A 12120-nucleotide genomic window follows, 5' to 3' on the forward strand; every position below is an offset into this window, starting at 1 on the left:
AAGAGGTTTTTCTCCCTTGAAGTGTTTACTTCAGCCTTTTGGTTGAACATTGGCGCTTCACATAAATGACCTGAACTTTTTTTTTTTTTTTTTTAATTTCTTCTACCAGACATCTTTCAAAATCCGATGTGGGGAAAAAAAATTCTTGAAACACCGAACAAATAAAAAGCAAAATACTTTTATGCTGTAGAATAGAAATGGATAGAAAGCCATTTTCAAGTGATTTTTCAGACATTTTTTGGAGCAGACTCACTCCAAACATTTCTAAAAAAAGCTCAGTGTGCACATACCCTTAAATGTTAGTAGGCCGAAAACCTGAACATGAGTTCCCTCATCTCCTCTAGCTTTTATGGCCGTCACATTTTCTCTGTCTTGTTACATCTTATCAGCAACAGTGGTATCTTAATTGAGCGAGATAGGAACACAAGTCTAGGAGATAATACGAGTATCGGAGGAGAAATGTCGATCGCTCCATGTAAAAAAAAATAATCAGCAAGTGAAAACAAGATCTGGTATATTCCGTAACATAACTCGGATAATGTAAAATTATATGCTTCAAATAACAGAAAAGATATTAAGGACAGATTTGCCAAATTGGGGATCCTGATTGTGTTCCGTAATCTATTTACTAAGCATAAATCCCACGGTGAAGGAGAGGGGATAGGCAGTGTCAGATTGTGGACAAACATCTCAGTGGAAAAATCAAACTCATTAATTCCCTATCTTAAAGTTCAATTTATCTAGGGACGTCCGGCAGGGTGCGAAGGCTGCGGGGAGCGGCCAATCGTTGGCCATCACCCATCACCTCCGCCAATAACTACATGGAATGACTAAGGGGGAAGGGAGGTGAGAGAAAGCGAAATACAGCTCACCTGAATAGTATTCTTATCAATTGGTGAGCGGGGCTAGGAGAAGACAGAAAGTTCTTGGGACTGGAGTGCAGGGAATGCGATATAGATACTTGGAAGGAGAAGACAACTAGACCAAAAAGCAACCAGGAAAAGTCCCGGGGGCTCCAAAGGAGTGAAGCTGTATACAAACTTCTGAAATACGATGTGAGAACGTCAAATCTTACTGAGACGAAGGGAGAGCTTGGGGGAATCTAGGTGGAGAAATCGAACGAAAGAAGCGTGAACAAAGGAAATGATGATTGCAGAAGGAATGAGATAGAGTGGAAGGCAATAGGGGGAGAGAATAAGACAGAGGGGGGACGTAAAAGAGAGCACAGAAGGAGCGAGAAAGTGAGAAATGAGAGATTGAAAGAGACAGTGACGAAGTGAGAGATAGTGAGGAACACACAGCCGGGCAGAGAGAGAGAGAACAAGGTGAGACAGAAAATCAGTGGGATTATTGAGAAAGAGAGTGTAGAAGAAAGAGAAAAAGAAGAGTGCAACCAAGATCCGGAGAGAAGACACTACAATAGAATAGTAACATGAAAAGAGCTAGGAAGCCAGGACAGAAAATGAGATGGTAGAGTAGACATCTGGAAAATTGGACCTTCTAAGAGGTTTGGCCATCTTACTTTTACTCACGAACGTACACTCAACCATCAGAATTTAGGAAAAAGCTTAACTACCTTTTCATGGGTTAGACCCATGGTGAAAATACCTCCAGCCGTCTCGCTGGTACCAAATTAGTAGAGCAGCTGAGTTAAAGTAATTTAGGACCATGGAGACTCATCATCCTGGAGCCTTCATGTTGCCTCCCTATTCAGAAATTAAAGCCCCTCCTGGTTGCCAGTTTTCTGCTCACACATTTCACAAGCTGAGTAGCACCGTACTGGGGTGCCATCTCCCTTCTGGGACACCACACGGCATCTCTGACATTCTTAGCCGACCACTACCAGGTCCACATAGTGGGATGTTGCCAGCCTACCCAACAGTTCCTGGATATGGAAGAGCATCGACTACTGGAGGCTGTTTTGGTGAGCAAGGAAACATTATGACCAAAGGTGGAAGCCCATATAGCAACCAGAACCAGGGTGTTTGGCCGGATATTGGGCAGGAATGGAGAACGAGCAACAGGACACTCAGCAACGGTGAGTACCCAAAAATCTTCTAAAGAGGCAGTAAATAACTTGATTTAGTTAAAACTAGTTTTACCATATAACTCCACTGAAAATCTAAAAATTGAGGTATGACTGCAGTTAAATCCAAAAACCACTCCTAGGGGGTCCAGGAAAATATGATATGGGGTTTTCCTCACAAAGGATAATCAATGAAATCAATTTTAACTCTTTCAATCTATGTCTATAGTATAAAAATACTTCAAAACAAATCCCTATCTTGTAGTTTTTTTTGTTACCCCAGATTGTGATATCCTGGTTTTTAGTGGGGGGTGCAAAACATCAAAATAGACACATAAAGGAAGAAATCAAAAATCTAATGGTGAAAATCATAAATTCATGCTTAATATGTTCATAAATATTGGGAGGTCCCATTGTTTTGATGGGATCTACTAAAGATCTATTGGGTATGGCCCGGGAGCTGTCACATTTTCTTTATTAGTGGGCTGAAGACCAATTGACCTTTTTAGGACTTTTGATAATTTTCTTGATCACCAGAATCATCATGTGTCAGCTAAGTGACGTCAACTGAACTATCACCCGAGGTCTATACAGATATTTAAATTGTTTAATATTATATACATGAAACCAGGGACTATATTAGGATTCATGTAGGTTTCCCAACAAATGTTGAAAGTTTGGAGCTGACCTTTCCAACACTAAATACGGAAAGTTTTACACCCTCATGAGCGAATGGTTTCCTTAACCCTGAAATCTACAACTCAGTGTTTTATTATCCATCATCAGGTCCTACAGGAAGCACAGACGTGTCCACAAGGAAGAAGCACACCCGTCCTACATTTACAGGACACCAGATCTTCGCCTTGGAGAAGACCTTTGAGCAAACAAAATATCTAGCCGGGCCAGAAAGGGCAAGATTGGCATTTAGCCTGGGCATGAGTGAGTCCCAAGTCAAGGTGAGCTCTTCTGTATTTTGTGACATTTGTTTCTTATCATTTCCAGAATTGTATGATAATCATATAATAATGGTTATCATAATAGCCGTTGTTCTCATTGTGATAGAGAATGGCTTATTAAATATTAGATAGAAGTAATATAGTATATAGATAACTAGAAAAAAAAAGAAAGGTATGATAGATAACTAGATAGAGTTTTATAAATGTTGTAGATAGATAGTTATAAAATAGAGACACAGTAGGTAGATAGATAACAGACAACTAGATTAGATTAAAGAAAGGCATGATAGATAACTAAATAGATATTAGGTAGGTTAATTATATATACCATAGATGTCTTTAGACATATAGTTATAAGATATATAGATAGATATATGATAGATAGAGAGCAGATAGATAGATATATGATTGATAGATAGAGAGCAGATAGATGATAGATAGAGAGCAGATAGATAGATAGATGATAGTTAGATAGAGAGCAGATAGATAGATAGATGAAATAGATAGATAATAGATAGATAGAGAGCAGATAGATAGATAATAGATAGAGAGCAGATAGATAGATAGAAAGATGAAATAGATAGATAATAGATAGATAGATAATAGATAGATAGATGATAGTTAGATAGAGAGCAGATAGATAGATAGATGAAATAGATAGATAATAGATAGATAGAGAGCAGATAGATAGATAATAGATAGAGAGCAGATAGATAGATAGATGAAATAGATAGATAATAGATAGATAGAGAGCAGATAGATAGATAATAGATAGATAGATAGATGATAGATAGATAATAGATAGATAGAGAGCAGATAGATAGATGAAATAGATAGATAATAGATAATAGATAAATATATAGATGGATAATAGATAAATGATAGATATGAGATAGAGAGATAATATATAGATGATAGATAGATAATAGATAGATAATAGAATAGATAGAGAATAGATAGCTAGAATTGATAGATAATAGACAGATAATAGATAAATAGATAGATAATAGATATATAGCTAATAGATATATAGATAATAGATGCTAGATAGATAGATAATAGATAGAGAATAGATAGCTGATAGATAGATGATAGAATAGATAGAGAATAGATAGAATACATAAATAGATAGATAATATATAGATACTAGATAGATAATAGAAAGATGATAAATAATAGATAGATAGATAATAAATAGAATAGATAATATATAGATAATACAAAGATTATAGATAAATAATAGATAGATGAAAGATAAATAATAGATAGATAGATAATAGATAGATAATAGATAGAAATTAGATAAATAAATAGATAATAGATAGAATAGATAGATGATAGATAATATATAGAATAGATAATAGATAGATAGAATAGATAGATGATAGATAGATAGATAATAGATAGATAATAGATAGATAATAGATAGATAGATAATAGATAGATAATAGATAGAAATTAGATAAATAAATAGATAATAGATAGAATAGATAGATGATAGATAATAGATAGATAATATATAGAATAGATAATAGATAGATAGAATAGATAGATATGCAAAATAAATACAAACGACCTCCTTATAACTACACATTACTATTCTCCAGGTCTGGTTTCAGAACCGTCGTACTAAGTGGCGTAAGAAGAGCACAGTTGACCCCTCGGGGCCACCATCCCTTGGTTCTCGGGCCCCTGGGGACCTGACACCCTCGGAGAATGAGGATGATGAATATACCAAACCGCTGGATCCGGACTCTGATGATGAGAAGATCCGCCTGCTGCTGAGGAAACACCGGGCAGCGTTCTCTGTGCTCAGCCTGGCCCCCCACAACCTGTGACAGAACAGATCCCGGGGGGCTTAGAGGAACTGTACACCCCCAAAATCCATATCTGCTAGATAATATACAGGGACGCGCATGTTCTGGAGCACACTGGAAATTCAAGCACCATTCTCTACCATCAAATACATGGACGACGCCATTTGTTGCACACGGTTACATGGACGGGTGGAGTTATCACCAGTGACTGGTGACTTGTGCGCCATCGATTCTCATCAGTGTAACTCAATTTCCAAAAACTCTGCAAGACCCAAAAACTGCAACCTGGAGGTGCCGCACTGCGGCCGATGATGGACTGTTAATGAAGGAGACGCTGAATGTGCTGCACTGGTATTTATCCGCTTACATAAAGTACATCACTTGAACACCCCATTGCTTTCCTGAAGACCGGCCCGAGCCCAAGGCAAGACATTTGGTAGCAATGCCGAAAAGTGGACTTAACACTTAAAGGGGTGGTCCACCATTTGAAAAAAACATGGCTGCTTTCTTTAGAAAAAACAAACAGCGCCACACCTGTTCAAGGCTGACAGTGGTATTGCAGCTCAGCTTCTATTCGCTTCAATGAGTCAAGCTGCAATACCAGACACAACCTATAGACCGGTGTGGCGCTGTTTCCGTAAGAAAGCTGACATTTTTTTCCTCGTCTTTAATAATACAGACCGAGTGACTACCCAACCCTCTGCCATGAATCAGCTAACGAAAAATTCACCATCGTGTCCGACAATATATGGGGCAAATACAATCCTGTAACAACAAATGTATCCAGAAATTATCATTAAAAGTGCACAAGTTCCATTGTTTCAGTGTTTGTAAATTAACCCCTTAAGAACAAGCCATACGAGGGCTCGAAAAATTTCTGAGACCTGTATCTTTTTTTTTATTTTTCTGTCGATGGAGATGTTTCAGGGCTTATGTTTTGAGTATCGAGCTGTAGTTTTTACCGATCCCATTTTGGGGTACGTACTAAGTGTTGATCACTTTTTATTGCATTTTTGGCACGAAGTAAAGCGTTAATTTGGGCTTTTCGATATTTTCCTTTGGGCGTACATCTTTTGGGATAAATTTTTTTGAGCAATTCCACACATGGCAATAACAAATATGTTCTATTATTTTATCCTTTGCATTTAGAGGAAAATAAGTTGATTTTTACACACACGAGGGAGAGTCAAAAAATAGCCGCACTTTGGCTGTAGCATTTATTTCAATAAGGTTTTAGAAAATACAAATACATCATTTTTGATTAAAATCCCTTTTTTTACAACGCTTTTTCCATTTGTCAACAAGCTTTCATATTCCCTCAATAAAGAAAAATATTTTAGGCTGAGCTGTGAGCCATGAATGCACCACCGTCTTCCCCTCTTCATCAGACGTGAATCTTCTTCTTCATAGAGTTTCTTTCAGGTGACATAATCCACTGTAACTCATCTATCCAACAGAATCTGTTCAATAGCACACTCCATGTTGTCATCAGTCGTGGACGGGAGCGCGGCTCCTTCTTCGTGGCTGACGCCTGCGCGACCTTCTTTGAACTTCTCTCTCCATTCATATATTCTTCTTCACCACAAAACATTTTCTCCACATTGTGCACAAAGTCTTTGATAACTTTCGCTACCAAACCCAACCTCAGACTACAAATAACGAATCCCTGTACGTTGCTCTTCTTTCGTGCAAATCACAAGTGGAGCAGACATTTTTTCCCTCAATCGCAGTCACAAATGAACTGATGTAACATGTTCACACCTGACAGAAGTTTTAATTCACTCTTTGGTTCATTGCAGCCATTTGGTAAATTCTAAAAAGTTCATTTTTTTCTCATTAAAGTACACTCTGCACCCCATCTTGACTGAAATAAACAGAAATGTAGAAATTTTTGAAAATTTATTAAAAAAGAAAAACTGAAATATCACATGGTCATAAGTATTCAGACCCTTTGCTCAGACACTCATATTTAAGTCACATGCTGTCCATTTCCTTGTGATCCTCCTTCAGATGGTTCTACTCCTTCATCGGAGTCCAGCTGTGTTTAATTAAACTGATAGGACTTGATTTGGAAAGGCACACACCTGTCTATATAAGACCTCACAGCTCACAGTGCATGTCAGACCAAATGAGAATCATGAGCTCAAAGGAACTGCCCAAGGAGCTCAGAGACAGAATTGTGGCAAGGCACAGATCTGGCCAAGGTTACAAAAGAATTTCTGCAGTACTCAAGGTTCCTAAGAGCATAGTGGCCTCCATAATCCTTAAATGGAAGAAGTTTGGGACCACCAGAAGCCTTCCTAGACCTGGCCGTCCAGCCAAACTGAGCAATCGTGAGAGAAAAGCCTTGGTGAGAGAGGGAAAAAAGAACCCCAAGATCACTGTGGCTGAGCTCCAGAGATGCAGTAGGGAGATGGGAGAAAGTTCCATAAAGTCAGCTATCACTGCAGCCCTCCACTAGTCGGGCCTTTATGGCAGAGTGGCCCGACGGGAGCCTCTCCTCAGTGCGAGACATATGAAAGCCCGCATAGAGTTTGCTCAAAAACACATGAAGGATTCCCAGACTATGAAAAATAAGATTCTCTGATCTGATGAGACGAAGATAGAACTTTTTGGTGATAATTCTAAGTGGTATGTGTGGCGAAAACCAGACACTGCTCATCACCTGTCCAATACAATCCCAACAGTGAAACATGGTGGTGGCAGCATCATACTATGGGGGTGTTTTTCAGCTGCAGGGACAGGACGACTGGTTGCAATTGAAGGAAACATGAATGCGGCCAAGTACAGAGATATCCTGGATGAAAACCTCTTCCAGAGTGCTCTGGACCTCAGACTTGGCCAAATGTTCATCTTCCAATGACCCCAAGCACATAGCTAAAATAACAAAGGAATGGCTTCAGAACAACTCTGTGACCATTCTTAACTGGCCCAGCCAGAGCCCTGACCTAAACCCAATTGAGCATCTATGGAGAGACCTGAAAATGGCTGTCCACCAATGTTCACTATCCAACCTTACGGAACTGGAGAGTATCTGCAGGTGTGAAAAACTTGTTGCATCACTCCCAAGAAGACTCATGGCTGTACTAGCTCAAAGGGGTGCTTCTACTCAATACTGAGCAAAGGGTCTGAATACTTATGACCATGTGATATTTCAGTCTTTCTTTTTTAATAAATTTGCAAAAATTTCTACATTTCTGTTTTCTTTATTTCAGTCAAGATGGGGTGCAGAGTGCACTTTAATGAGAAAAAAATTAACTTTTTAGAATTTACCAAATGACTGCAATGAAACAAAGAGTGAAAAATTTAAAGGGGTCTGAATACTTACCGTACCCACTGTATATGTGTATATATATACAGTACAGACCAAAAGTTTGGACACACCTTCTCATTTAAAGATTTTTCTGTATTTTCATGACTAGGAAAATTGTACATTCACACTGAAGGCATCAAAACTATGAATTAACACATGTGGAATTATATACTTAACAAAAAAGTGTGAAACAACTGAAAATATGTCTTATATTCTAGGTTCCTCAAAGTAGCCACCTTTTGCTTTGATGACTGCTTTGCACACTCTTGGCATTCTCTTGATGAGCTTCAAGAGGTAGTCACCGGAAATGGTCTTCCAACAATCTTGAAGGAGTTCCCAGAGATGCTTAGCACTTGTTGGCCCTTTTGCCTTCACTCTGCGGTCCAGCTCACCCCAAACCATCTCGATTAGGTTCAGGTCTGGTGACTGTGGAGGCCAGGTCATCTGGCGTAGCACCCCATCACTCTCCCTCTTGGTCAAATAGCCCTTACACAGCCTGGAGGTGTGTTTGGGGTCATTGTCCTGTTGAAAAATAAATGATGGTCCAACTAAACGCAAACCGGATGGAATAGCATGCTGCTGCAAGATGCTGTGGTAGCCATGCTGGTTCAGTATGCCTTCAATTTTGAATAAATCTCCAACAGTGTCACCAGCAAAGCACCCCCACACCATCACACCTCCTCCTCCATGCTTCACGGTGGGAACCAGGCATGTAGAGTCCATCCGTTCACCTTTTCTGCGTCGCACAAAGACACAGTGGTTGGAACCAAAGATCTCAAATTTGGAATCATCAGACAAAAGCACAGGTTTCCACTGGTTTAATGTCCATTCCTTGTGTTCTTTAGCCCAAACAAGTCTCTTCTGCTTGTTGCCTGTCCTTAGCAGTGGTTTCCTAGCAGCTATTTTACCATGAAGGCCTGCTGCACAAAGTCTCCTCTTAACAGTTGTTGTAGAGATGTGTCTGCTGCTAGAACTGTGTGTGGCATTGACCTGGTCTCTAATCTGAGCTGCTGTTAACCTGCGATTTCTGAGGCTGGTGACTCGGATAAACTTATCCTCAGAAGCAGAGGTGACTCTTGTCCTTCCTTTCCTGGGGCGGTCCTCATGTGAGCCAGTTTCTTTGTAGCGCTGGATGGTTTTTGCAACTGCACTTGGGGACACTTTCAAAGTTTGCCCAATTTTTCGGACTGACTGACCTTCATTTCTTAAAGTAATGATGGCCACTCATTTTTCTTTACTTAGCTGCTTTTTTCTTGCCATAATACAAATTCTAACAGTCTATTCAGTAGGATTATCAGCTGTGTATTCACCTGACTTCTGCACAACACAACTGATGGTCCCAACCCCATTTAAAAGGCAAGAAATCCCACTTATTAAACCTGACAGGGCACACCTGTGAAGTGAAAACCATTTCCGGTGACTACCTCTTGAAGCTCATCAAGAGAATGCCAAGAGTGTGCAAAGCAGTCATCAAAGCAAAAGGTGGCTACTTTGAAGAACCTAGAATATAAGACATATTTTCAGTTGTTTCACACTTTTTTGTTAAGTATATAATTCCACATGTGTTAATTCATAGTTTTGATGCCTTCAGTGTGAATGTACAATTTTCAATGTCATGGAAATACAGAAAAATCTTTAAATGAGAAGGTGTGTCCAAACTTTTGGTCTGTACTGTATATATATATATATATATATATATATATATATATATATACCCCTGTTAAAAGTCCAGGTTTTGGTCTTGTAAAAAAAAAAAAAAAACATACTGAAGAGTATAATTTCAGAACATTATTCTCTTTAATGTTATCCATAATCTGTACAAATCCATTGAGAAACTAACTGAAGCTAAAGTTTCGCTGTTCTAGTAGGATTTTCCTAATATTTTCTTAGCTGCATTTTACAGCAAAAGCCATAAACAGCTTACAACACAGCAAAGGGATCTTATTGTTGAAAGTTATCAGTCAGGAGAAGGGTACAAGACTATTTCCAAGGTATTAGATCTACCATGGCGCACTGTGAAGACAGTTATCAAGAAGTGGCTTAAATTTGACACAACAATGACATTACCAAGAACTGAACATTCATCAAAAATTTATGAAAAATCGAGAAGAAAACTGGTCCGGGAAGCTTCCAAGAGGCAGCATTAATGTAGCTGTGGGTGTTGCTGGCAAGTACTGGTTGTGTAAGGCATGTACAACAATCTCCTGTATTCTTCATGTGTGTGGCCTGTGCTGGTAGGGTAGCAAGACGGGAAGCCTTTTCTTACAAAGAAAAATATCTAAATTCAGCTATGTTTTGCCAAAACCTACATCAAGTCTGCCAACAGCATGTGGGAAAACATATTATGGTCTGATGAAACCAAGGTTCATCTTTTTGACCATAATTTCAAAAGGTATGCTTGACGCAAAGCCAACACTGCGCATCACAAAAAGAGCACCATACACAGAGTGCAGCATGGTGGAAGCAGGATTATGCTTTGGAGCTGTTTTTTGGCAGCTGGAACTGGGGCTTTAGTCACGGTGGAGGGAATTATGAACAGTTTCAAATAAAAGTCAATTTTACAACAAAACCTTTTCGCCTTAGCTAAAAAAATTGAAGGTGAAGGGGAATTTCAACTTTCAGCACGACAAGCGAATCAACAAAAGAATGGCTTTGCCAGAAGAATAGCAAAGTTTTGGAATGGACCAACCAGAGCCCAGAGCTGAATCCAATTAATAATCTATCAGTGACCTGAAGAGGGCGCTGTACACAGAAGATGCCCTCACAATCTGACAGATTTAGAGCTATGGCAAGGAAGAGTGGGCAAAGATTACCAATTCTAGATGTGCTGTGCTGATAGACTCATATACAAAAAGACTGAATGCTGTCAGAAATTCAAAGGATACTTCAATAAAGTATTAGTTTAAGGGTGTACATATTTATTCAAACACATTATTTTAGTTCTTTATTTTTCTTTTCCTACTCAAAAAGATTTCCGTATACTTTGAAATTGAATTGTACAGATTATGGGGGACATAAAAGGTGGAAAAAGTTCTGAAATGATTCTTTTTACATGACCAAAACTTTGGAATATTCACTGGGGCGTGAAGACTTTTATATCCACTGTGCGTGTGCATATAAATATATATTTAAGTTATTTATTTACTTTTTTAAGCTTTATGATTAAGACCTAATTTGTCAATTTCAAACAGTCGCAGCTTCCCTTCAGGAACAATCTCCTAAATCCAGCCACAGGCTAGGCTTGATAGGAGTTCTAGCATGGCAGACAAAGATGTGTTGTGGTGCAGTCTTTGGAACAAAACAGCCATGTTTTTCGAAAATTGGACTGCCTCTTTAAGTAATGAGGGTTGGGCGAACCTCTTCTGGATGTGAAAAGGAGTGAAGGAACCAGGTAATAAGAGGAGAGATGTCATTTGGCTTGATAACACCATCTGCAACCTGTAATCTGGGATGTGTGACAGAGGGACCTTTCCCCTCCATGTTCAACTTCTAAAGTGCTGTTGACAAGATTGATAGCAGCATCTAAGGGGGTTGAACAGCTACGATCTGAGCTAGCTAGTCTTGTGTACTTGTTGCAGAATGTAAAATGTAATCCAATACCAAAATTTTTTTTTAACCAAAACTACATGCATTTAATTAAGAAAACAATTGTGCCGCCCCCCAAAGGTGTCCATATGCTATAGGCTAAGGTTACACGGTGACATTTGTCACATCTAAAGATTTCCTACGGTGTCGCATTGTGACCTGACATGATTGTGTCACAAATATTTCTAAGGCTGGAGCTACATGGCGACATGTGTCACACAATCATGGCGGAAAGTGTTGGAACCCTTGAAATGGTTCCAAAAAATTAAGTATTTCTCCCAGAAAATTATTGCAATTACACGTTTTGTTATACACGTTTATTCCCTTTGTGTGTATTGGAACAACACAAAAGAAAAAAGGCAAATTGGACATAATTTCACACAAAACCCCAAAAATGGGCTGGACAAAATTGTTGGCACCTTT

The 12120-nt window shown here is 38.9% G+C and overlaps 1 protein-coding gene across 1 annotated transcript; it reads left to right on the forward strand.

Moving 5' to 3' along the window:
* The first annotated feature begins 801 nt into the window (after positions 1-801).
* NKX6-3 (NK6 homeobox 3) lies at positions 802-5618 on the forward strand. Its single transcript, XM_073654003.1, has 3 exons — positions 802-2038; positions 2813-2982; positions 4590-5618. The coding sequence occupies exons 1-3, from the start codon at positions 1669-1671 to the stop codon at positions 4818-4820; spliced, it is 771 nt and encodes a 256-aa protein (XP_073510104.1). The 5' UTR covers positions 802-1668; the 3' UTR covers positions 4821-5618.
* The last annotated feature ends 6502 nt before the right edge of the window (positions 5619-12120 follow it).

Source organism: Phyllobates terribilis, unplaced genomic scaffold, assembly GCF_046119375.1.
Source record: "Phyllobates terribilis strain yellow unplaced genomic scaffold, ASM4611937v1 Scaffold_11__3_contigs__length_659146591, whole genome shotgun sequence".
Classification (NCBI taxonomy): domain Eukaryota; kingdom Metazoa; phylum Chordata; class Amphibia; order Anura; family Dendrobatidae; genus Phyllobates; species Phyllobates terribilis.